Raw genomic sequence first — 27380 nt, forward strand, 5'->3', positions numbered from 1 at the left:
ACCATCACTGGTTTCTGCCACGACAGCCCTCACCGAGGCTCAGGACACAACATGCTCTGTGAGCAGGAGCAGCACTGTCCCGTATGGCCACTTTTTTCTTTAATGCTGAACAAGCTGCTTTTTAGGCCAAGGCCACAGCACCAAATCCATCTCACTTCTAGCCTTCTCACAGCTGCGCGACACAGCAAACCACTTAACGCCTCCATAGACATACTTCCAATTTTGAGGCCAAATTTGCAGCGAGGGGAAAGCATGGGACACTTACAAAAGCCATCTTTTGTGACAGCAAAACAGACAGGCATTCAGCTGCAATTTTTAAAAGGAGCTGGGCAGCCAGCTCCCGTATGTTCCTTCGAAAATCGCAGCTAAATTAGGCCAGCTAATGCTGCACAGTTCACTGGACAATATCAGCATGCTCATTCATATGCATAAACACAGATTTTCATGTTTTCATAAGTGCTACCCTTTTCAAGGTCTGACTTCCAAAGTTGGCAGATTTTTCTTTCTTAAATGCAACTGTTCTTGTCACTGAAGAGCAATTCACATGCAGAAAGGCAGCTGGTTTCTAACCAACTCTTTATTATGCTAAACAAGGTCAAATATATAAAAATTCCAAGTTGTGGCTCTAAGACAAATCATTAAAATATCCCTCTCCTTCCCTCACATGTTCAGAGCATATTCTATTGCTGAGAAAAAAGAAGCCGTCTCACTCAGACTGGAGTAATCCACTGGATTTAATAGAATATTTTTTTTGCCAAACTGCATCCAAAACCAGAGAATGACAACACAAACCCATGTTACGTTCAGTATTTTTTGTCCAAAAGTCTCTTCTGAACGGTTATTTTGGAATGGCCTACATTAAGCCAAAGCAAGAGAGCATTTTAAAGTAATGCATGTATCATTTCTTCAAAAGGAAAAATCAAGCCTGATACTTTGAAACTGAATACAGTCACAGACATGAACATTTAGAGCTTAACAGACATCCTCTACTAATAACAAACACTCAGTTTCAAAGAAAATGTGCACTTTATACACAATTAAAATGAAAACAAAAAAACAGTAATAGAAACAGCTCCATTACTTTGCATTTTCGGAATGAATTCAGTGCTGGGATTGGAATATTCTATACACTCTGCTCACTAACGGGAACATCTACTGGTGTGGACAAAAGCTCACAGGACTGACCTGAGACGGTAGCTTTAAGCGGAAATGGTTTAGATCATTAATTGGGAAATGGCTAATACAAACAACAGGGGAAGCAGCTGCCATGAACCAGTTTTGTTTTAAGCCGCTAACAAGAAACTGCTGTAGTTTGTGTAGAGAGCAGCAACAGGAAAGGATTTTCACTTCTTGACATTTGGTGGTGAAAGGCTGTTCCGAAACCACTGCAAGGGGTTAAGAGCGACATAACCCTTTTGGCAAGCTGAAAAGAACAACCCCAGTGTCGGGAGGAGTGGATTGTAGCCATGTATCCGTGTTTATCTCCAGGCTCCAAATGTCTTTCCCTAGCACTTTCAGACAACACGTTTTCCACCCAGCTTCTCCATCACACTCACGGCTTTCTGCTAGCAAACCCTCTCTGCCCATCTTCAGGCAGCGTGCTTCTCTTCAGACTCCTGTTTAATTAGAGGAGTGCTATTAATAAACTCCCTCTCATCCCACAGAGCTAGTCCCACCTCACGGCTAGCTGTCCCTGCCTGCAAGTCCACTTAAGCTTTTAAAAACTGCTCTGTACTTACTGTGTTACTTACTTACACTCGCTTACAGACATCACCCTGAAACTTTCCTGCATAAAATTCAGAGGTTGCTCCTTCCCCGGAGCAGTGGCCAGGAGTTGCTGCTAAGCAAAAAGCCAGAAAGGTCTCTGCTGGAGGTGAACCAGAGAAGCTCTCGCTGGCAGAGGGTGGCACTGGCTCTGGGCACCCTTATGTCCCCCAAAGCAGAGCTGGGATCCACGCCTGGACAGTGAAACCAGACCAAAAATCAATTCAGCAAAATGCCTATTTTCAGCAAGTGCTTGGGTAGAGGACAACTGCGAGCATATGCTCATATCCCCTTAGCTCAACTTTAACAGAAAGCCTATGCTCAGCTGTTCTACGGGACAGGAAGCGAGTATGGGTTTACCGGTGTCCTCCACGGAGCCTTGCTTCCCAACCCTGCTCCTGACTAGGCTGTAACGAGGGCACTAACGACTGAGTTAGCCTCAAAATACCACAGTCCTTCTTGAAACAAGCCCCCCAAATATATTAAAGCACACAAAAACCTAACAAAAAAAAAAAAAAAAAAAGAGAGCAGAGCAAGGTCCTGAATACATTATAAATAGTAGCAAAAAGCATACACTTTTATCAGCATCTCTCAAACATCAATGCGCATCCTTGCCAAAAAGACACCGCCAAAGGCAGCGAATACCGCATTCTCCTTTTTCTAATTATAAATTCAAGTTTAATGCCAAACCCACAAAACGCCAAATCTGACTGGTCTCTCAAGCAGAAATCTAAATTATACGTATTGCTCTGTCTGAACTAAATTCCTCTGACATAACGGAAAGAAGAGGGGTCTGGGATAAGGCAGTATCATTGATATTCGGAAAGAGCTTCATAAAACTCTTACAGACAGCTCATGTGTCCTGGCTGCAGGGAGAGGAAGGTTATTCCTCGAGTGTAATGCACGGAGAAACAAAATTACCGTGACTCCATCTAACCAGATTACCTTGGAAAAGACAGAAATCTTATCCAAAAGGTATCATAACAACTTCATGCCCTTGGGGAGCAGGGCGTTACGTAACAGCAGATCTCAAAAGCATCTCTTTCCATAGATACCACGTGAAGATACAGAATTACTGAATCCAGCAACTTCTATTTACTTTTTTTTTTTTTTTTTTTTTCTAAATTGTTTTACAGGAGTTTGAAGTCTCCCTTCCCTCCTGTTGCATACAGCTTGCAGGGAGGTCTGAGCCCTCTCTGCATTACAGCTGGCACTCTCACTCTGAATGCAAGCACTCTCACACACACACATTTTTCCTGTAAGTAATTTTCCATGGAGGGACAGGAGGGAAACTGTAGTACATCGTGGCTATAGTATGACACTTTACAAGTAGCACATCGTTTTTGTAAAAGACAAGAGTCAAGAGCACCGTTAACAGATGTTTTCCAAATTTTTCACTGCTCTGCTGCTCAGTGACTGGCACCTGTGGGCTGCCTGGATAACCGGAGACTCCTCTGTGCTGTCTGCATGTTCAAGGCACTTTTGAAATGCAGCATAGAAAGTTTTACGTTTAAAACAAGGAAGAACAACGACGAAACTGTGGACCACAGTAATAAAACCAGCAAAATGCTAACAGCTACCCATTGCTTTCTCCTCATTAATATAAAAAAGCGCAACATCAGAGATCCAGTGTACAAATACAAAAAATTGTGCATAATAAATGTACTATAATACTGTACATACAGCATAAACCGTTCAATGAGAATGATTTAAATATGCCTATGTGTCTCCTGACTTGGAAGACAGAAGAATAAAGTTCTATAATCCCAGAATATGCATACAAACCCTTTCTGAGAGGTTGAATCACTAGCCAACGGTATCCCTGAAAATAAGCAGAGTCAAATATTTACTTAATGGAAGCCATTATTCAAGGGGTTGCTGGTTATGATAAACTAGGAGAAAAAACACAATATATGAACTCAGCCAACATTAAATCCAGACAGAGTTCTTCCCATCTCCTGACTTGCTACTGGCACTGCTTTTGTTTGAGCCTGCTTTGGATTTCTTCTCTCTGGAACTGCTGGGATTGTTTTGGTTGTTGTAAGCCTGGATTGCGAGGTCCAGGTGCTCCTGAGCCACTTTAATTTCCCTCTGCAGATTTTCCAGGTCGGCAGGAATGTTTTCTTCGTTGCTTCCATACTGCTGTTCCTGAGCTATATTGGCTTTGTTCTGTTTGTAGGCCATTTTGGCGTTGGACAGTTCAGTATATTGCATTTGCTCTGGCTTGACCGCGATGTTATAGCCAGGAGGAGCAGATGGCGTATTCCAAGTAAAAGGGTAGTTATACGTACCAGAGTCTTCTAGCTCTTTCCTCTTGTTGTTCAGCGTGTCTCGGATTGTGCCAAATCCCAAATGGAGCATCTCCCAGACATTCAAAAGTAAACACATGCAGCTCACCCCATACATTATTAGCAGGAAAATGGTCTTTTCGGTCGGCCTTGAAATGAAACAATCTATCTTGTGTGGGCACGGCTTCCTGCTGCACACAAATATGGGGCTGACTTCAAAGCCGTACAAAAAATACTGACCCACGAGAAAGCCGATTTCAAAGGTAGTCCTCGCCAGAAGCTGCAGGACATAAATTTTCATGAGTCCATCTTCACGAATTCGCCGCCTGCCGTCATGCTTGGCTTTAGCAGGGGCCTGCTGCTCTTTATTTTCCCGTTCACTTTCCAGCTCTATTTCTGGGTACATCATTGGGTCTTCCTCGTGGTCCTCCTCCGTTTCCTCTAAGCCACGGTGTTGCTTCCATCGCATGGAAAAGCTTTTGCTCCTGATTCTTCTGTCAGCTTCGCTGTGTTCCACCATCCGGGCGATTTTATGAATTGCATAGCCTAAATACATTACAGATGGAGTGGCAACAAGAATGATCTGGAAGACCCAAAACCTCACATGCGAGAGGGGAGCGAAAGCATCGTAACAAACGTTCTCACAGCCAGGCTGCTCCGTGTTGCACACAAACTTGCTTTGCTCATCATAATAAATGGATTCTCCTCCCACAGCAGTTAGGACAATCCGAAATACAATCAACACTGTCAGCCAGATTTTGCCAACAAAGGTTGAGTGATTGTGGATCTCCTCTAATAGACGGGTCAGGAAACTCCAACTCATGGTGGTCTAATAGTTTTATCTAAAAAACAAACAAACCCCCAAATATTTATGAGTTCATCAGCTTGAGCCTGAACAGTGCAACATGCAACCAAGAGAGAGAACTATAGAATTTTACAACCAACATGCAACCATGTTTGTAACATCACCTGTTACCGGGAAACTCCAGCTGCCAGAATTTGCTTGAAGATCCTACGTCTCCTCTGCAGGGTTTTGAGAAGCGTGCTACAAAAGAAAGCAGCAGTTAACTGCCATTTCACAAGCAAAATGCGTTCCCAAAGCTACTCCCGAGTAGAAGAGAGAGACGGCTGCTCTGTATTTCAAACATTAATAAAAACATTTACACTTGAGGCTTTTGGTCTCCAAAACACAGTGGAGCGAAAGCTAAGCTCCCGTGAAATTTCATGGGCTCCGCTGGCTACGTCCCATCACGAACCACAAGATTCATTTTAACTGCACAGAGGTGGCCAAGCCTTGTTAAAGCCTGAGCTAGCAATCTCGACCTTGACCATAGCCCACAGAGAGAAACTGTTTTCTCCACAGGGCAACGGCAGCTGTCTTGAGACAGAAATGAATCAGCCAGCCCAAACCCGAGAAGCTAGCAACTGCTGTTACCTTTAACTTAAAGGCAGGACAACATAAGTGACCCGAGCAGTGCTACCCTGCAGCTCCAGCCCAGAGACAGGGTTTGACCTAAGGAACATCTACCTTCTAACCTGATGCTCAAAACATTGTATGTATTTGGCTTCAGTCCCTTCGGGAGGCTAAAAATCTCCCCTCCAGAGCCAGAGAAGACTTTAGCATGTGTTTTGTGATGGGTTTGGGGGAGTGGAAGGAAAATCTAGTTAAAAAAAGCAATCTATCAAAAATTATAGATGAGGTACTAGGTGGGAGATCATAGTGATTGAGTCACCACCACTGGAGGTATTTACAAAACATGTAGATGTGGCACTTACGGACATCGTTTAATGATGGACTTGGCAGTGCTGGGTTAATGGAAGATCTTAAAGGTCTTTTCCAACCTAAACGACTCTCTGGTTCCATAAATTCTCAAACCTAACAGTAAAAAACCCATCAGTGGAAACCCACAGCTAGCAACCCTATGCGGTATTACATGAACAACACGTAGCGACATTACAGGCCCACCTGGAGGCTCAAAGGAGTGAAACTGGTAAAACATTGAGCACAGGAAGAACTGTTTGATGTTGTTACAGCATGGGGATAAGACATCTTTCAGTCCTCTGATGATGTCAAATACCAATTTTTCAAACATTATTAACAGAAATTTTTGCATCAGAACATTTGGTGAAAGACCCTAAAACCAGAACTGGACAAGTCTGGCACTCTCATCTTAAAAGTGATTTATTCTTAAGATCTGGAGAAATTGCAGGAGACTGGAAGAAAACTAATATTTGCAACTATTCAACTTCTTCTGTATAACTACAGAGTTGCTCACAGGCAAAATAATGAAATATGAGGGGATGCAGTCAATACAGAATTAAAGGATATATATGTAATCCCCCTTCTGGTGAAATTCAGTGTTTCATTGAAAAGGCAACAGCACAGACATAATGCAGATGGGCTGTGTAGGACATTTGATTTTTTACTTCGTGACAGCATGAGGAAAAAATAGCGTAGGAGAGTATTAAAAAAAGACCAAATTAAATGAATCAAAAGTAACAAAGGTCTTGACAAATGATTCCCACATTAGAACCAAGATCAACTGCATGTAATTATAGCAAGTTCTGCAAAGACCAGGAATAGACCTGGCAACTAGGCTGTATCTTCCTCAGACCTGACCAGAAAATGGCTGCTGACAAAATCTGCAAGTGGCACAGAAGTTTGCAGGCTGACAAATAAAGATGAGTTATCAGCGATGCAGAAAAACACAGATTGCTTGAGAGGCTGAGTCCACTGAAACAAAACCACCGCTTCAACCAAGCTTAATGCAAAGACATGCAGCTAAGAACAAGAACAGCAGTCTTTTTTTTCTTTTTTTTTTTCCCCGAAGGAGAGCAGTTTGCCTGGACATCAGTTAACAGGGAGGGGAGCTAGGGTCCTAATGGACGAGCACCTCAATGCGAGCTGGTGATACAGCAGAGATGATTGATGCAACCCTTGGCTGCATCACATGCAAACAGGGGCAAGGAAGGTGATCTTACCTCCTTGTTAGCAAGACAGCACTCGGTGCCTGTGTCTGCATCCTTCAGAACTTGCTTAAATATCAGAGAGTGAACATGTGAGTCTCAAAACCAGCTGAAGGAACGGGGAAGATGCCTAAAAGTGAGAGATTTAGAGAATTCAATTTATTTAGCTGGGAAACAGGGGAAGAAAATAAAGGATTATAATCTAGTGGCTGTCAGTTGCGCGTGCAATCAATCCAAGGTTTACAATCATAGCTCTTCTTTCTACGCAACCATTATTCTGCAGACAGAATTGGCTCAAATAACATGTTTTTAACAGGAAAAACCAGAGGCATTGCCTTACTGCAACAGGTGACTTCACACCCTAAACACCCCTTTCAGAAAGGCACCCAAGTACAGCTCTTGCAACCCTGAGCTCCGCATTAGTGGGACAAGAGACTGTGCTTCAGACACCCGCAGGTTCGGCACTCCCCGGCAGCTCGAGTGGGTCGGGGTACGCTGTGCGCCTGAGGAGCCTCCAACACACCGAACAGAAAAGGCACGTGAGCCCCACAGCTGGAACTGGGGACTACGGAGGGAAGAGCCACACCACTCGCACTCACACCAAGCTGCACTGCCAATCCAGTCACCAGGCGTGGGCACTAACGGGGCATGCTGTGTCCGGTGGGAGAGGACCTGGGGGTGCTGGCCGAACGTGAGCCAGCAGTGTGCCCAGGTGGCCAAGAAGGCCAACAGCATCCTGGCTTGCACCAGCAGCAGTGTGGCCAGCAGGGAGGTGCTGAGGTGTGTCCAGAGATGGGCGATGGAGCCGGGGAAGGGGCTGGGGCACCAGTCTGATGGGGGGCGGCTGGGGGAGTTCAGCCCGGAGAGGAGGGGGCTCAGGGGGGACCTGATCGCTCCCTACAGCTGCCTGGCAGGGGGCTGCAGGCAGGGGGGGTCGGTCTCTGCTCCCAGGTAACAAGGGACAGGACAAGAGGGAGCAGCCTCAGGTTGTGCCAGGGGAGGTTTAGATTGGGTGTCGGGAAAAATTTCTTCACCAAAAGGGGTTGTCAAGCACTGGAACCGGCTGCTCAAGTAAGTGGTTGAGTCACCATCCCTGGAGGCACTTAAAAGACGTGTAGATGTGGCACTTAGGGACATGGTTTAGTGGTGGACTTGGCAGCGCTGGGTTAACGGCTGCACTCTTAAAGGTCTTTTCTAACCTAAACAATTCTATGATTCTATAGTTTTCTACATGCCACTAACTGACATGTTGTAATTCGTCAATTTAAAATGAGACAAAACCCAAGGGAGTTTAAGAAGGGGTTAACTTTCCCTTGCTGAAAATGTCAGGACCAAACTCTTTTCTAAAAGTAAACTACTAAGTAAATTTGAAATGAATTAAGTACTGTTGCCAATGTAAATTTGACATAAAAGCAGGAACTAGCCTTCACATTTTCAGATACTGCCAATGTTTACCCATCAGTGGCTATGAGCTGAGAAGTTTGCCATCAGCACTGGTTTCAATAGGAGAGGGGCCACTGAACCTTTAATTTTAGACAAGCTGCTACCTCCACATCTAATAAATTCTTCTGAGGCATTTATCAGCTTTCCACAGTGCAGACCCCGTACCCGCGGCTGGCTGACACCTCGCTCCCTCGGCAGCGTGCTCGGAGCAGAAGACAGCCACTGCAGGGCACAGGGCTTCTGGCCCACTTAGAACGGGCTTCAGGAGAAAGACGGGGTTCACGTCCTGGGTTCCACCAGTTATATAAATGAACAGTGACAAACCAACACACAGACGCTGACCACACAGACTGGTACATTTATGTTAACCACAGCGTTCAGATGTGGATGGCGACGTCACCAGACAAGCATGTAATAACCATGACTCCTGCCAGTTACAGAGTTCTGGCTGCAGAGGTGCGAAGCTGCTGAAGAGCTCCGATTCTCTTCAACAAGAAAGTGTCACATTCTAAATTTAGTTTTAGTCCAGAGCAGAGCTACTGACACAAATAAGGGAGAGTCAACCAGCAGGCAAAGAACTTCCTTGTCTTTACGGAAACATTTTGATTCAAGTAAAATTACCTGTAAAATAAAAAATGACCTGTAAATAAAAAAACCCCTTTCTTTCACTGGAAATGTTCAGCCCATCAAAATTAAACATAATATGTTTTTTATGTTTTATGTAAATTAAACATAAAATTTCCAAACAGAATTACAGCATTTGAAATGGCAGTATCCTTCAGTTCCATGAGATCAGCCAAGGTCAGAGGCTGCATGTTCCTGCCTTTACAACACACGGACTGCAGGACCCAGATATATTGCAGTAACCTTCACCTAACGTACACTTAGCATCTCTCAGATTTTGTGTTCTGATACTATTTAATTCAATAATTTTCCATTGTTTGAAACAAAAGTCTATGGACACTGACACGCTTCTGAAAAAGGCAAAATGTCAGCAATTTCAGCTAATTTAAGTCATGGCAGAAAATGCATTTGAGAGAGACTTTCATTCCTTGTATTTGTCATAAATTCATTCCAGCACTTCCAGCGGAGGAGGCTCCTCAGAGCAGCCAGAATATACAATGCAAATAATGTGACGCTTATCTCTGACAGCAAGCTGGCTCCTGCAAATAAAGTTTTGTAGATGCGGCCATCCAGAAAGAATAAAGAAGAATTTGGAGCAGGTACATGGGAAAAAAGAAATTAGCTTTAGGTTAAGAGATTCACCGCAGGAAATCTCTTGAGTTATTTTAACATGGCTATTGTTCATGTACAGACAGACAGGGAACAGTCCCTGTTGTGTGCAGCTTCCCCTATCCAGCCCATGTGTGGCTCAAATGTGAATTTAAACGCGGGGTTGATTTCATCTCATTTCAGCTTTCTCATCTAATTGTGATGGTCTCCCACCAGTCAGGGAGGGAAGAACAGCACCTCAGAGGAGCAGTTTACTGCAGCAACCTTAACATTCTGACTTTGGATAAGACAGCTGAAGTGTGGCAGGGAGGGACAGTGGGACAAGGAAGGATGGAAGAAGCTGGAACCATGGTGACTCTGGAGGAAAGCTCCCAGCAATGCCTCCAGACCCCCAGGATGTATGGCACCTGTAAGGCGGTGCCGTATACAACCGCCAACAGCCTCACTCCAGGCTGTCAAGTCCCAAATGCCTTCAGCCTTGCGTCAGCACAAACTGTGCCCCATCCCAGTACAAACTGGATCCTCTGGCCATGTCCCGGTAATGACTGGCCCATGTTCCTACGCAAACTGAATCTCCTGGCCTCCTCTCAGTACAGGCTGGGCCCCCTCCCAGTACAAACTGGATGCCCTTGACCCTGTTCCAGTACAAACTGGCAGCTGTAGCCCAAAGCATCTGAGCCCGATGACAGCAGGCAGCATGTGGATGTTTGGTTTAGTGTCAGGCAGTCCTGCGAGTCGCAGAGTTGGACTCGACGGTTCCCATCATCTCTGGAGACACCCTCCCCCCGCTAAGTCCACAGCTGGCTATGGGCTTCAGCTCATCACTGAGTTTTCCCTGGAACAGAGGTGAAGAGCAGTGCAGGAGCACACCTTCCAGCCGTGAGACCCAGCCCCTGGAGGGGAACAGGGAGCTGAAGCTCTCAGGTTCCTCTGAATTTCAGTTCACCAGCACCTTCTCAGACAAGGTTTGTCTCAAACACATATATAGGAGGAAGATTTTGTAGCCAAAAGGCAACTGTCAAGGGGAATATATTTACGGGAAAACTTTTTTCCCTTAAAATATGTCCTCCCATGTCACACTAATGAAATTTGATTAATTTATTAATGATGTATTTGTTTTGTTTTGTTTTTAAGCAGTTTTAAATCATGTGCTGAGCAGAAAAAAAATCAAGAATAAATGCATGGCAATTCTGTTGATAATCAAAAGAGGTTTCATGCTGCATGAAAGTAAAATTGGGCCCACAGGCTAATTAAAACCAGATTTGAATTAGGATGAATAAATAATTAGCATTATTCATTCAAATCTCATTTACATTGAAATGTAAGAAATTGCATGATTTACAATTATTCTTGTGGAAGCATGAGGGATCTTCTTTTTTTTTTTTTTTTTGTGTTAAACCTGAAAAATAAGCAAGACCTTATTAAGAAAGGAGAAAGTTGTGGCCAGACCCAGCACTGGCAACATACCAGCACACCACAAATCCTGTTGAGTATTGTGCCGATGCTACCTGCCTTCCTGACCTGAGCAGCAATTCCAGTGTCCATCCTCCTAAGTGACACAAGGGGAAGGATGTGGGGATCTTCCTGGGGTAAGACAAATAAATCACTGCTATCATCCTTCCATCATTTGTAAAGGAAGCCGGCTCAATCACCACCAACTTTATTCCTATGCTTTTCAAAACTGTTTACAGTACTGTGCAGCTGAAAAAGACTAAGTAAACAACTGTACTGAATTTTAGATTTAATCTATATTACAGAATATTTGGGAGTGAGAGGGCTGCGACTTTTGGGACAACACACAGCACTTGTTCAAGTAAATAATCTGTCATCTGGCAAGTCTCATATGGCAAACAGCAGAGAACAGTTATGAAAAAGCCACAGCATCAATGTCAATTTGGAAACAACTTCTGAACGGTGCCTTCAAATCCCAGGCATGCTAACAAGGTCCTGCTGCTCCCCAGACCAATTCCCCTCGAGTCTAAAAAACCCCTCATTGAATTACGAGACTGCAGATCCTATGCAGGATATAAACAGAACACTAAAATATGGGTAAGAGGTAGAGATATAAAAAGATTCTTGTGCTGTCAAAAAAATAAAGATGTCAAATACGTATCTTTTTGAAAATCAATGTACATACACCCACCCAAGCATTCAGCTTAAAAAGAAACCGGAATGTGCAGATAAGACATGAACCTCCAGTAGCCTCAGCGTGCCCTCTAGGTAATGCCAGCATGGAAAGCCAAGTGACAATTTTAGCAACACTCCCCTGCAGTGACACAATTCAAATGAAATTGCAGCGTGTTTCATGCTGGCCAAAACTAGCATTTACTTCACCTACAGCAGCCACGCTCCTCCAGGAAGATCGTCTCCAGGGCAGACACCCCAGAGCATGCGAGATCCCAACTTTGGAAGAGCGGTGTCCACTGGGGCAGCCCGTGCACCCCGTGCCGCAGCACAAGGACATGATGAACTGTGAGCCTGACTCGAGTTCGTTGGAGAGCAGAAGCCTGCAGTGAGAACAGGCTTTGTCAAAAATGGAGGCTGGGCTGTAGAGTCTCTATTCTCTCATGAGATTTTCGGAGACCTGTTCTGGGGTCTTTGTTAGCCCGAATCCCTTGATACATGCCCAGCATTCAGTAAGCTTTCCAAACAATGGGAATGAGGTGTACCAGCTCGGAGGCTGGTATAGTGAGCTCCTAAATTTGGCATTTCTGTAGCGACTCGGAGCAGAGTCGTCATATGCTTGGCAAACCTGAGCAGGCTGTTCTTCAGATCTGTCCTACAGACTTGAGGTATCAAGAAGCAGAAGCAAGCCCCAGGTGATGCTTGCACTCTGGTGATGTGAAATGTAATAATGGAGAAAATAAAGCGGTCAGCAGATTACACGGCAAGACGCCGTGTGCTGTTTGACAGCCTCTGCAACGGAACACTTGATCCTCAGGGCAACAAGGCACAGTCAGACTGACACAGCATCGCACCAAACCTCGGTTGTACCAGCCCAGTGCCAACACTGAAGCTTGTAGCGCAAACAACCCCTCTCCCTACACAACTTGTGCGTTAGGAACCTGCATAATTTTGTTGGACACTGAAAACAAGGAATTGCAAGGTAGGTAAAGGGCAAATTTTTTTATTCTTCTGCAAAGAGTTTGAAGCTGAAGTTCAAGCCATACTAGAGGAAACACCCAACACTGCTGTTTTGAAGATCAAGGCCAAGTGTTTAATCAAAACCTGAGCTCTCGGGTTGCCAGCCCAGACTGCCTGCAGACAACAGGGCCAGGGACTGCTGCTTGTACCCTTGAAACCCAAAGATCAGGAGGGTATCATCGACTGTTTCGACCAACTGAAATGACCTTCAGACAGCGTGAGCATGGTCTCTGTATGGATTCAGGTCCACAAAATGCTCCTGACCGAGCTGTCAATTCCCTTTCTTCCATACTAAGTGGATCCTGCAGGCTCTTCCAGGAGATGATTGTACAGATACAGAAGTCGTCTCCCAGACACCAAGAAGTTCTCTCTAGGAGCTGCTCCCAAACTAGATATCCAATTGAAAAGACACCACGTGCTCCCTAGCTCATGGCTACTAAACCCTGTTTCAGACACACGAGGTGTTACCACTTGCCAAAATACTTCAGAGATCGAACACACCAAATGCCCAACAAGTCCGATACTGCAATTGCTTCTTTGTAAGTGACAAAACCACCCATTTACTTCAGTCATTTATATTTTGAAGATGCTTAACCTCTAGGTTCCCTTGTACTCATATGCATTATCCTAAAAAATGTGTAATATTCCACCAACTGGTGGGATATTTTAAACTACCACATTCTATCTCCCAAAAAGGGTCAACTGAGAGCAGGTTGGCAGGCCCATGTTCAGCCGGGTTTTAAATACCTCCGAGGATGGAGACTCCACAAGCTCTCTCGGCAGCCTGTTCCTACATCTGACCACACTCACAGTAAAAAAAAAGTTTTTCTGAAGTTTAAGTGGATTTTCCTGTGTTTCAAACTGTGCCCCTCACCATTCCCTGGGTACCACTGAGAAGAGTCTGGGACAACATCAGCCAGGTAATTTTTCCTGTAAGAATGAATGTAATAGAGGGGGCACAAGTTACAGGGACTTGAAACACACAGGCAAGTGATACTGTGACCTAAGAACCTTCCCGCTCACAGTACAGGACAGTTGCCCCAAAAAGCACAGGCTGCTGCTGTGTAGTCACCCCCTGACAGACCCTGTGCGGTTCCACCAGCATTGGCATAATAATAAACACAAGATGTTATTAAAATATTAAAAATATTGTACTGTTGACTATCGCACCTGTGTTCTCAGCAGTTATTTTAACAAATACAGGCAATGGAAGGGTAAAGGTAGAAAAGATGCTGTGGGGATGATGGCAAAAGGCAGGTACTAAGTGACCAACACCAATCCAAAGCAAGAGCGCAACGGACAGCAGGGCTGGGGTTACTGCTCACACTTGCTTAATGAATCCCACAAATTCAGCTCATTTCAGGACATGCTTGCCAGCTTGCAAACAGCAGAGGGAAAGAAACTGCAGGACAGCACCTGCAACAGCACCTGTGCAGGCAGGCCTGGCACTGTCACACGGGGCTGCACCCCGAGACACGCAGGGGAAGAGCAGAGTCCAGGCAAAGCAAAACAACTTGTGCGCTGAAAGGAACAGGAGCACGACGCCCTGACACCTCCGACCTAGCAACAGACACCTCCACACCAAGACCCAGAGCACTGCAGCAAGAAAAGAAGGAAAAAACGTATTTTCCCAGACAGACCCAAAAGGTCTCTGGTCCAAATTAAGGAATACACAAGTACCATTGCGTGTTAGATCCACAGCAAAGTCACCAAGGGAGACACACTGCTGGAGAGCAACAGCCTTTTTACAGGCTAGAGCACTTGTGCACTTACCTGGGTCCCTCCATCCCTCTTGCAACAGGGTGTGGGTAAAGGCCATCTTCACTTGCATACCGTTTCAGTCAGGCATCAGAGAGATTTCCCCGTCTTGATGTGATTAGTGAGTCAAATAACCACAACACCCCTTTAACTACTCCCGATTCCACTGCAGCCAACAGCACCACAGCATTTCCCCACTGGGCTCCTCCTATATGCTCAGAGGGATGAGTGTCAAAAGAAAATGACACACTGGAGGCAGCTGACCCAAATATCACTCTCACAGCCATTTCGGGAAAGGAGAGAGAAGCCAAAAGAGAGCAATTCTGTCGGCTCCTGTACATCAAAAGGCTGCCACTTGCCTGAGCGGAGGCAATCAAATGGGGATGAACACCTAATTCCCTCACCACCATTTTATGACAGTCAAAGGAAACTATGATAGTGTTTGCTTCATAGATAAGCCTCAAAAACTAGCATGAACGGCTTGTAAATAAAACAGATACCACATACCATGACACAGTCTGCCACCATGTCCCCAGTCACCCATTCTGCAACATGGCAGTTATTTCACTGTGACCCAAATTCAAAAAAAGACCTTTATTTCCCAGCTCTGTCATCTGGTCTAGTACGAGACACTGCCTCACCCTACAATTACACCAAATTCATCTAACATTTGCTTCAACAGCAGCTTTTTAGAGAAGGAAGGATGTTCAGACGGCAGATGGGGACACTAAACCCTCACTACCAACTGCTTTACATGACATCCAGCGCTTGCCATAGCTCTGCTAAACCTGGTCAGACCTTCTACTTGCTGCGATATGGAGGACCAGCAAGTTTTGCAGACCTCTGTGACTTCACACAACCGTACATCTCCCTGGGTAGAGAGCACTAAGCTCGGGAAGATGGCAGCCAGCCACACCAGAAGGCCACCTTCTCACTGTCAGCTACCGGTATACCACAACACTCAATGAGGATGGTGTGGGGAACACCTACAGTCAAGGACAGAATGACAGCACCTCGCTAGACTGTCAAAACCCCTCTAGCAACGTGATGCCCCGTGCACACAGGGCTGTGCACGGTACAGGTGCTCCTTCCAGAGCAGAGAGCAAGGGGTCTGCTACAAGACAGCAGCAAGCACACAAACCTGCCAGGCGAGCTTGCTTGCGTTCCTGCCAAATGCTGGCCTGCTGCTTCGACTTCCCTCAAGTGCCACTAACCTGCAGAAATAATTGAAGAGTTTTAAGTATGATTTGTTATGAGGAAAGGAGCTCAGTAAATCAGAGCAGATTGCTATACTGGCATTAAAACGTTACTCCAGCTTGAGTTCAACAAGTCTTAACAACTTTATTTCGCCAAAGATAAAATTTAGGATATGAAGATGCACATAAATTCACCAAGTGAATTATTTCTTGAAAAAAAATGTTTCCTGTAGTGAAATAAGAAACCCAAAATCGTAATTTTCTGAAAGACTTGAATACTTCTCTAGACCCTCTTGGGAAGAGACCTGAAGCACTCGCTGATAAAACTCCCTATGCTCCATCACACCAGCTGGGAGAACACATGCGTACCAGCTGGGTGGGTTTTTTTCTTTCTGAGAATAGCCACAAATAACTCTATTTTCTAAGAGGAAGCTAGAAGCCCTTTTCCCACTGTGCCTCATGCCCCAGAGAAAGGCACACTTCACCAAGCACTGAGTAGCAGGCAGGTCATTTTTTGCCATCTGACTGCTCTACATGGCCATGTATTTGTTATCAGACTTAATATCAACAGAGATTATGAAAATTAGCAGCAAATTTAAGGCTGATTAGCCTCCCAGATGCATGGAAACTGCTTAAGCCAAGCATGTGACTTGATGTGAGAGTGGGAACAGGACAAGGCTATGGTATATACTGCTTTCTGGTCCTGCTGAGATGGAAAAAAAGCACACCGAGATACTACAGGCACAACTGTGGGCAATGTGACTGTACTAAGCTTCCCCCAGTTTCTTATTTCCAAGTTTTCAAGATTTTAGGAGGGTGGTTACATTTTGATACAACCTCAGCCACCGAGTGAACTTCATGCTTATTTTGTACATGTTCTCTTCAAGCTCCAACCAGGTGACAGCAGGGTCACCACCACCATCTATCGAGACCACAGAAAAATCACAATTCACTGTCTCAACACAAAGTGGGCATCAGTGTGAACAGGATCATAAAGCGCCAGTCAGGTCAGTGGTCTGGCCTTGAAAGACCTCAGTTAGAAAAATACCTAGAACACCAGAAATTGTATAAAACCGTACTTTTCTTACAACTAAAAGAAAATAATACGAACATATAGCAGAACCTGTACCAACAGGAAGACCTCCTTTTAGAAAGCAAACTGGTGGCTTCTGCAGTCTTTGGAAAACCCGGTTCGCTCCCAAGTCTGGCTAAGGCCTTGCTGCACGTTTGGATACGAGTAACTTCCCATCTTCATTACCAAAATAAACAGTTCACAGGCAAATACGAAGCAGAGACAAAAAAAGTTAACACAGTAGACTGCTTTAGTGATGAATGCAGACATAGCCTTACTATTCCACCCAGCACATATTCAGAGATCTATCACCATCTACACCAGCTATCACCTCACCAGCTCTCTGAAGGGTTAAATCAGTGGCACTTGCAAAGGGCCCCACCATTTTCTAATGCAGAGGTGAGCAGGTCTGCTTGCAAAAATATTCTTAATCCTTTTGAGCGTTCACCGTATCACAAATCCTCATTCACTCAAAGGGGGATTAGCTGCAAGTGACATAATTCCTAGTAAGAAACCACAGATTATTTGGTGGATTCTCTCACTAAGGCAACCCATACCTACTCTGCCAAGTTCACAGAATCACAGAATGGTTTGGGTCTGAAGAGGCCTTAAAGGCCACCCAGCCGAACCCCCTGCCACAGGCAGGGACATTTGTCACTAGACCAGGTCGCTCCCAGCCCCGTCCAGCCTGACCCTGGACACTGCCAGGGACGGGGCATCCACAGCTGCTCTGGGCAGCCTGCGCCAGCACCTCAGCACCCTCATCTCGAAATACTTCTTCCTTATTTTCAGTCTAAACCTGATCTCTTGCAGTTTAAAACCACTGCCCCTTGTCCTGTCACTACAAGCCCCAGGAAAGTCTTCCTTGTAAGCCCCCTTTAAGTATCCAACAGCCACAGTAAGGTCTCCCCAGAGCCTTCTCTGGGCCGAACGACCCCAGCTCCCTCGGCCTCTCTCCACAGCAGAGCTGTTCCAGCCCTCAGGTAATTTCTGTGGCCTCCTCTGGAGCCGCTCCAACAGGTCCATGTCTGCCTTGTGCTGGGGACCCCGAGCTGGACGCAGAGCTCTGGCGGGGTCTCACCAGAGCAGAGCAGAGGGGTGCATCCCCTCCCTCAACCTGCTGGCCGTGTTGCTCCCATCTATCCTATGACTAAAACAGCTGCTCCCCCATCACTTTGTTACAACTTCAGATATCCATCTGCATCCTGAGGGAGCTGCCCTGCAGAAAGCCACACCACCTGGAACACGTCCATTTCTTAATGCTACTAAAAGAGATGACAATGCCACACAGGAAAAATTACGTGACTTCTTTATGCACACTCACAGTACTAGAAACAGCCCCAGCCTCCTCGCCAGCCACACTCCTCCAGGGGCTCTCTGGGAAGCTGAAGTGACTGGAGTGGAGGTTACAGAATAAAAAGCCAAAATGACGAATAATGGGTGAGGAGGATGTGGTGGCATTCACCAAAGCAGGTAACGGAGCTTGGAGCTGGAACAGTCTATCTGGTTACAGCCTTTCTTAAAATTGCCTTGGTACAGGGAGGCAAGCGTCACGTCACCTCTGTAAGACAAGGCTTGCAAAGAAAATCATGGCAAACTGCAGGCCTCCAAACCCAGCGTTTGTACAGGACTAATTAGACAACGTTATACAGACTAGAATTAGTGGACAGCTGATGTATCTGTATAATCACAACCTACTGGGGCAAAAGTCAGTGTGGCTTCTGTAAAGGGACTTCCACCCTCACAAAGGGATTTTTAAGATCTGCAAGTCCCTCTCATCAAAAGCTTCTTTTAGGGACACCAAAAGCCCACACTGGAAAAGAGACTGTCCCTGCATGGAAAAACAACTGGGTGAAAGATAACAGAGTAGGAGTAAACAGTCATTTCCTGCAAGGGAGGGAGGTCAGAGTGGAGTTTCGCAGGCAGAGAGGCTGGGACCAGGATGCTGTTTGAGTACAACACAACAGTGAAGTGGGTGGGATGCGACCAAGGATCCTGATGGCAATCTTCAAGGCAAGGAAGACAAGCAACCATGAAAAATGGCTGAAGGACCCTGTGACACTAAGTAACCTGGCAATAAAATGTCAGATGAAATTCTAGATAGATTAAGTGATACATACACTGAATAAGTAAAAAAATAAATAAATAAATAAAAAAAATCTCAACTTCACACCAAAAAATACGTGCCCTGAAATGGCCTCAGCAGGCAGATCATCCTGGGGCTCTCAGGCTGCTCTGTGGAAGCTCCAGCACCACTCAGAACAGTCCAGAAAGTCAAGAGCACTTTACAAGTGTTAGCAACGGGCAAGTGCATGAACAGCACGTGCTGCTGTGCCACCGTGAGCACCCGTGGTTCACCCACGTCCTGGCCACGGTGTACAGCCCTGGTCACTCTCGCTATCCCCTGTCACGGAAACAGAGAAGAACAGAAACTGCTTTGTTGAAGAGGTATGGACTGGCTGGTGTAGGAAGAACAGTGAGAAATCCAAAGGGGGGAAAGAGAGTAGGGAGCTGTAAAATCTGGAGTAGCCTGGAGAAGGAAAGCCCCTTAAAAACTGGAAAAAAAAACCCCAACCAAGAGACCATGCTTCACACAACAGGTAAGTCTCCAGGCAGAAAGCAGTCAAAAGGCTGAGAGGGGTTTCACACACGCTTCTCCAGCACCTTCGCTGTAGCCTCCACTCGGGCCAGTGTCAGGAACAAAACTCCGAACCAGGGGGGCATGGAATACAATCCAGCTGTTCCAGCTAGAACAGCTCCTGGCTGTTCTAAAGGAGCCAGGAGCGAGTGTCTCCCCTGGGGGCTGTGGGAAGAGTGCGTTAATAAATCAGCGAAAAGACTGGTGCTGGTGGAAGGCAAAAGGAAAAAAGTAATTGGTAACTCAGGTTATTAACCATTGATAAGTTACAGCTGATTGGTATTCAGTATTTACTTGTTGGACAAATCTCAGGCAATAGGCACGCTTGAAGGACAGCAATGATTTATTTCTGTCGATATCTCTCCAGCACAATCCTCCAGGGAATTGGATTTTGCAGGCATCCAGATCGATAAGGTTTTGCCACAGATTGCAAAGAGAGCAAGAGCAGGCTGAGGAATACAAATCTAGCCGGGTATTGACACAGAGGTGGAACATTTCAAGTAAACTCCAGAAAGAGCAAAGACTACATGAACCAAGAAATAAAGATGATCATTTCCATGAGGCCATACGGAAGATCACTGTGTACTTCCTTCCAAACACTTAAAATTTTATTTTATTTTTTTTAATATCATTGGAATCACAGTTTCCACTCTGAAAATTCTTGTCCTTTTAGAAACAGTTTAACTATGTATTTGAATGTCAGCTCAGTAACTCTTGGGAATTAGTAAGTAAAATTCAGTCATTTCTCAAATACTTAAATATGTTTACCATGAAAATTGGGAGATGTGTAGGAGGAGATACTGCATGAAAGACTGCACACCTGCAAGACACACATTAAGAAACTTAATTATTTTTAAAAACTAACACTGGGGCTAGCCCCAGGTGCACAATCTAGCACCCAGCCTCTTGCCTGCCTACAGATGTTTCTGTAACCCCAGGCCCCCGGATTACGCAGTGTTACTTGTCAGCCCCTGAATCCGTAACGGGCAAGACTGCCCAGAGTTACCAAGGAGTCAGAAACTCACCCTGAAGGTAACATGGAAACACACAAGAAACACGATCACTCTTCCAGGCTCTCTGCTATTTTAAGCATGACAGAGATACAGAATTTTACAATGACTTGTTATACCTGAGTCTGGCACGGCTGCACCACTGGCAAGTGTCCAACACTGGGATGTCACCGTGAGCAGGAGCCAACATCCCCTGATGCCATCAGCACCATCACTCATCCCTTAAGGCGCGTATTCCCGAGGCGCACCACAGCTAGACCCAGGTTTAGACCCAGAAGTCATTTTTCCACATCCCTTCACCAGTTTAGCTCCATCAGAAAAGTGGAAACAACTGGCTCCAGCACCCTGCATTTTTTTGGGAGGGCTTTGGGGATTTTTAGAAGAGAAGACGCGCTGCACACAGCTACCTACAAGGCAAATAACCCGGGGAAAGCAGATTAACAGCTGAGCTGAACACCACAACGAGTATTCAAAGGAAAAAAATAAAATGCAATTGCCAGCCACTTCTCCAGCACCACCAAACACGACGTTTGTACTAAAAAGAACAGTAGGCAAAATCTGCTGGTCATCCATATGTATGTCTTCTCCTACTTCAACAGTATCTTAAACGAGGTCAGGCACGCTCAGAATTGTTTTCTGACAAATTTGTAACTAAAAAGGTGGAACTAATATCTGTAAGAGCTGAAAGCTGGTTTCATGTACTTATTTAGGCAAAAAAAGCTGGCTGACTCCAACGATTTTCATCTAAGCAAGGTAATAGAGAAAAATCCTTCATTCCTGTGTAAAAATGTAAATCCCAGGTCAGTGAGCCGTTTAAGCACATGCCTAACGTAAAGCTTGGAAGAAATCCTGCTAATAACCAGGTTGCTTGCATATTTACAGTTTGGCACGGGCTTAAGCACCTGGATGATCTGGATATACCCCATAGCCCCCGGAAAAGAGACTAAAACAGGCTGGTCTGTGAATTAATCACAGTGGTATGAACAGAACCGCTAATATTAAACTAGGGAGGGATTGTATGTGTGAGTGTGTTGAAGCATCTGTTCAAGTTTAGGCATATAAAATATTTTTCAGCCCAATGACTCCATAGGGAAATGCCTCATACATCAGCTCATCTGACTCAATTTTTCCATCACATTTCCCTTAATATAGTTTTGTCCATAAATACACCGTTCTTTTTTTCCAAATATAGCTTTTTATTTATAGTGTCAGAAAACCTTGTAACTTGTGTTATGACTTAAATCCCTGGGTTCTTCTTTGAGATATAATCATTAAAGAATTATTAGCCAGCACTGAGGTATGAAACTAAGTTACCTACATCTGCAGAAGGAAAAGGGATTTCTTATACATCACCGTATGTCAATTTAGCCCACAGCACACCTGGGAACTTTCACCTTAAATCTTCGTTTTACACGAAGGAAAAGCCAAGTTTTTAAAAATCCCAACCAGATCTTCCAGACAGTCCACAACTGGGGGAGAACGATGCGTCACCACCCAAGCAGTGATAACAATTCATATTTATGGTACGAGGTCAGAAGAGGAAATTTCACATTGCCCTTCTTCCCTTCCAAGGAGCATTTTGAAGATAAATTCTTTTTTTTTTTTTTTTTGGCTTTTAACAGAAAGAGAAGAGCCTATCAAAACCGCGATGAAGAATAGCCAGTGAATAGGTAATTTAGACATTTAAAAAGCATGGGGTTTCTTTCAGAGGCAGAATTTCAACATCAAGCAATACTGCACACAGCAAGGGAAATGTGATTTAATAAGAATTTGACCATTATTAACAACAACTTCAGACAAGAAAAAGCACAGCACATTATTACATGGCACAAGTACGGGACAGTGGAATTCCACTCCTGCTGCTCGTGGGAAATGCAAAGACCAGCTGGAAAGACTGATAATGACATAGGGTTCTGCAATAAAATATTCATTCACAAGGCACGGCAAATGGGATCACTTCCCAGCCACCCGTGAGGAGCTGGCCAGGTTGTAGTCCAGGGACCACTTTGCAGAGGTGCATCTGTAATTCAAGGAGTCGCCTTGTGTGCTGGGCAGAGATGCTAGGAAGGAACACGCTTCCCTGTATATGTCAGCAGTGCTGAAGTACAGCAACCATAAAAAATAGGGAATATTAATGGAACTTTTTTAACAACAATAATTTACTACCTATTAACCAGATTAAAAATAAAGAAGTCTGGAGCACAAACTCCATAAAGCACTTTGTTGAGTGGCAGCACAAAACCCAAAAGCTGGAAACAGGGTGGGAAGAAAGGATCACCTTCCTCCTAACGAGACAGCAGCGCTCATCCTCTCGGACCACAGGGAGGCCAGACAACAAAGGGGTCCATTATCTGCTGAGGTTTTTACTCCAACTGTTTAATGATCCATTACCGTTGTCTGAGTTTGTGCCGCTATTCAGAAAACCCTGCCTGAGCAATAAGGCTGAGCCATAAGTGAGGTACCTGCCGCAACTTGCTCTGTGCGGCCGATGTTTAAAAAAATAGACGGCGAAAACCTGAAGCGGCGTTAGAAAAGAGCCACAAAATTGCCTCCCTCTTCCCAGCTTGATGCTAATAGTGATGCTACAGACTGATTTCATAACTTTTTTTCTCAGCCACATGGCCCCTTGCAGGTACAAATGACCACGTGGGGAACACGGGCAAATCACCAAAATTAACCGGAGGAGCACAGCCTGCCTGAGTGCCCCCGTTCCCAGCTCACACGCACCCTTTTGTGATTTAGCAGCTCTGGGTTGAAAGCTCACTAGGCTGTAACCCTCCAGCAGCACAGCTTGGCCGAAAAAGAAGCGTCAGCCGCCCTGCAAGCGCCTGCCAGCTCCAGCTTCCCCAGCAGAAGTACCTGAGGCACAGGAGTTTCAGTAACCCAGTCCACAAGATACCCAACGCAGGCGCCTTCAGGATTAAACAACTCTGGGCTGCGTATTCCTAGGTTGCTTTGTTGGTCCTCAGTGGCTGAGCTACACCCATGCACAACGGCAGGCACTGCAAGAAGTGCACTGGACCTCATCATTTTCTAGGCTAAAAGCGATGTTTTGGAGAGGTTGGGGGGGGGGGAGGGGGGTTTGGGAGTCACTGAAGTTGCTGGCAGCCAGTAAATTACTAAGTCAACAAATCTCTGTGTTAAAATTCATCGTGAAGTCTCCATAAGTGATTAGATTTCACAGCTTATGAGAATTTTGCTTTTAAATCTTGCCCTTGTCAGCTATAAAACCATGCAAAGCCAGAAAACACCTTTCAAGATAAAGTTTCACCAAAGCAACCCAATTCCCAAACCGATTACCTTTTGAACCACAGAAAAGTCTTCAGAAAAACTGTGCCTACAACTAAAACTCATAGTTTTATACTATATATATATTTTAGTATATAGCATATACTAAAATACTTAGTAAATTCTTACAATTGGTCAAAAATTGCCTAGCATCTGATCGCTGCCTTGCTATACCTTTGTCCTCACGAACCCACTCATAAACTGTTAATGAGCTTTCTTTTAACCTTTCCTCTGTTAAGAGGCGGACAGGACCACTGAAAGCCCTCACCGTCAGCATGTCTTCCAACCCTTTCAGGGCTCTTCGCTAACTTGTTCAAACTAAGCTGCCATGCTCTCAAGTCTGTGACCCCAATTTTTCAGTTATTTACTGATATTTGCACCACCTGTGAGTTACCTGCAATTACTTGGTTGTCTGCTTTGACGTAACAGGTGAAAATAATCACTAATGAAGGGGTAAGAATGGGTATCAGGGGAACCTACCTAGAAAACAGATGTTTTATGACAATTCCTCACTTAAAATCACACATTCAGACTTGTGAGTTGCTTTAAAAAAAACCCACCCAAATCTTAATGCTATTGCATCAATTAAGAAAACACTTAATTTTTTAAATGACAATGTTGTCTATTAGCAGTAATTCAATAGTCCACTGAATCAGTGATAATATGAACTTGCAATACTAGCCTTAGACGTGCTAACGGTAGTCCCTTTGATGAGGGTACAGCCAGCCATTAAGATTTTTTTAATAACTTCTCACAAACCGATCTAAAACTTCATAAAAGCTGGTTTGAAAAGCCACTACAAAGATGAGAGAAGATGGGTGATGAACCCAAGCAGCCACAACAAATAGCAGCAGTTTTAAAAAGAGATGGTCTTGTAAAACACGTTTCCTGGGATCTGAAACACAAACCCTCAAATGTAGGTGTCAAAGCGTACTAACGTATGTTCCTTGTTTTGTTTTGCCCCATCCTTTGCCATTTCATTTCAGAAGGTCACTCAAGTTACCATTTTTTGAGAAATACATTGCAAAAGGGTTGTTTTCTTACAAGGAGCCAAAAGAATCCTCCCAGGGCAGACACCCACGCTCAGCACAACCGACCCCAAAGCACGCAGCCACGCTGCCCGCTCCCAGCGCACCACCAACTCCAGCTCACCTGAGCTTCTGCTCCGAGCCCCTCATCCTCTTACCTGGCCTCCTCCTCAGCCGCCGGACATGGTCAGGAGCCCCCTGGCCACGCGGGATCCCTGGCTGCGCTGTCGCGCAGGAAATCCCTGCAGTCAAACTAACTCAGCTCTGATCGTCAGGACAACTCATTTCATTAGCAGCTTTTGCCGCCGACCAGAGAGAGGAGAAGGACGGACACCCAGCAGCCTGCGCATTCGTCAGACACAGAAAATATGTAACGTTTCACCCCACCCACCGCCAAGCCCTTCAGACCTGCTTTAGTCACCAGCGCGACACAAGAGGGAAAACATTGTCCTCTCCTGCCTTTCTAGAACTGCAGAAATGCTGGAGTTAATTTTAGGATTGCTGGAAATACAGGACTTTCAGCTGTCTGCAGTTGTATGGGGGGAATAAGGAATGGCACAACAAGGCTCAAATTACCTGCGTGTTTGTATATTCATTTTCTTTTAAAAATTCTTACATATTCCGCTTCGCAGAATGCAGCTTACTCGTTCCCCTAGGAAAGCACAAGCATAACTTTGGAATATACTTGGAAAGAACCAAACATAGAAAGAAGGGCACCTTTCCTTTGCTTAATCGCAAGTCTTGACAGAAAACAACAGCTTTCCCCTTCCAAATGGCCTGAACAAAGGTGGGTTTGGTAACTGGACTGAGGGCTGGTTCGCAGAACATCACCGTGGGACAGGTGGTTTTTTCTTCTACCAATTATCCTCGACTTACAGTGGGCAGAAGACATGGAAATAATAACCAGAATAATCAATGGTCTACCAAAGACAAGGCTTTTGCTCTTTCCTCTTATTTCTAACCACTAACTAAACACACAACGAAAAAGCTGCATCCGGTGCTACCAACTGTTGCTCGAGAATCCATACTGCATATCCATGCCCTAATCAAATCTCTATGCACTATCACCTATTTGTAATCAATTTGACGGTGGAACAAAACCAGCACTTCGCCGGGAAGCAAGGTCACAATGACCAGAAAGCGTCAGAACTAATTCCTACCAGTAGAAAAGAGAATCAGCTAAAAAAAAAAAGCCTGTAAAAATAACTGTACAAATGTCATTCTTGTGAGGCTCTATGACAACGGGTCAAAGTTAGGCCCAACAGAGGCCAAAACTTTCATTACTGGATACAGGGGCGGAATTTTCTCCTCGCGCTCTGCGTTCGGATCAAGCACGGTGAAACGCTGAAGTGCACGGCTGCACGTTCGCTCGGGACGAGGTTAATTCAGGCTGTCAACAGCGTTACAAACCGTGTCTGGCCTGGCCGAGGAGCTGCTGCTGCCTCGGCTCGTGTGGGCGCCACCGCTGCCTGGGCTGAGCTCAGGGGCCCACCGAGGCCTCGGGCCGGGCTGAGGCACGGGGGCGGCCCTGCCAGGAGCGTGCGCCAGCGAGGTGGCAGGGAGCCGGTGCCTCTTAAAGTAATGATTAAAAAAAAAAAAAAAAAAAGAAAGAAAAAAAAAACAAACCCCAAACTGTTACTTGGACCTACGATCGGGGAGAAGGAGAGTTTGTACGGCACGGCACGCCCACCAGGGAAGCCGGGCGCTGCCGCCACCCGGCGCTACGCCCGCAGCGAAGGCGGCGACGCGACGCTGGGGCAGGACGCAGCGGGACGGCCGGGCCCCGTGGGTGGCACACGGCGCGGCCCGAGGGGCGAAGCGGTGAGCGGGGCTGGGCGGGCTCGACGGGGCCCACGCAGCGGCGGCGGGGGGCGCAGCGGCTGCCCCCGGACCCTCGCAGCGCCCCTGCGACCCTCGGAGCCCGCGGCTCGGTCCCCGCAGGCTCCCGCCTCCCTTCAGCCCCGTGCGCCTCGCTCCCCTCGCAGCTCCCGCCATCCCCCCCGCGCCCCGGCTCGGTCCCTCCGCGCCCCGGCTCGGTCCCCTCGCAGCTCCCGCCATCCCCCCGCGCCCCGGCTCGGTCCCTCCGCGCCCCGGCTCGCTCCCCTCGCAGCTCCCGCCATCCCTCCGCGCCCCGGCTCGGTCCCCCCGCAGCTCCCGCCATCCCCCCCCGCCCGGCTCGGTCCCCCCGCAGCCCCCCCCGCCCGGGCTCGGTCCCCCCGCAGCTGCCGCCCCGCGGCCCGCTCCGAGCCGCCCCCGCCCCACTCACGCCGCCGCCCCGCGCGGCTCCAGCCCATGGTCGCGGCCGGGCCCCTCGGCCGCCCACACACGCCGCCGCGGCGGGGCCGCCGAGCCCGGGCCGGGGGCGCGGGGCGCATGCGCAAAGCCCCCTCGTGCCGCCAGCCCACCCGCCCCGGTGTGCGCCGCGGGGGGCGGTGCGGGGGGGCTTCGGCGTGGGGGGTTGGAAACAGGGTGCGGGAGCGGCTCCGTGGGGTTGGGGAGCGGGAGAAGGGCACTGGGAGCGGGAGGGGGACACTGGGAACGGGACGGGGGC

At 46.4% G+C, this 27380-nt stretch overlaps 1 protein-coding gene across 8 annotated transcripts; it reads right to left on the reverse strand.

Moving 5' to 3' along the window:
- Positions 1-716: 716 nt before the first annotated feature.
- On the reverse strand, positions 717-27212 carry GJC1 (gap junction protein gamma 1). 8 transcript variants are annotated; one of them, XM_055697618.1, is made up of 5 exons: positions 27096-27162; positions 15739-15811; positions 7035-7149; positions 5022-5097; positions 717-4894 (listed from the first exon to the last, which is right to left on the reverse strand). In XM_055697618.1, the coding sequence occupies exon 5, from the start codon at positions 4873-4875 to the stop codon at positions 3694-3696; it is 1182 nt and encodes a 393-aa protein (XP_055553593.1). In that variant the 5' UTR covers positions 4876-4894; positions 5022-5097; positions 7035-7149; positions 15739-15811; positions 27096-27162; the 3' UTR covers positions 717-3693. The 8 variants fall into 8 exon arrangements, with proteins under 8 accessions (XP_055553593.1, XP_027672143.1, XP_055553592.1 ...); XM_027816342.2 differs by lacking the exon at positions 27096-27162 and adding an exon at positions 24988-26308; XM_055697617.1 differs by lacking the exon at positions 27096-27162 and adding an exon at positions 16917-17248.
- Between the last annotated feature and the right edge of the window lie 168 nt (positions 27213-27380).

This window comes from Falco cherrug, chromosome 20, assembly GCF_023634085.1.
Source record: "Falco cherrug isolate bFalChe1 chromosome 20, bFalChe1.pri, whole genome shotgun sequence".
Lineage (NCBI taxonomy): Eukaryota > Metazoa > Chordata > Aves > Falconiformes > Falconidae > Falco > Falco cherrug.

What these genes read in the sequence shown, in the direction of transcription:
- GJC1 (XM_055697619.1), bottom strand. Translation starts at nt 4,875, where the DNA reads ATGAGTTGGAGTTTCCTGACCCGTCTATTAGAGGAGATCCACAATCAC.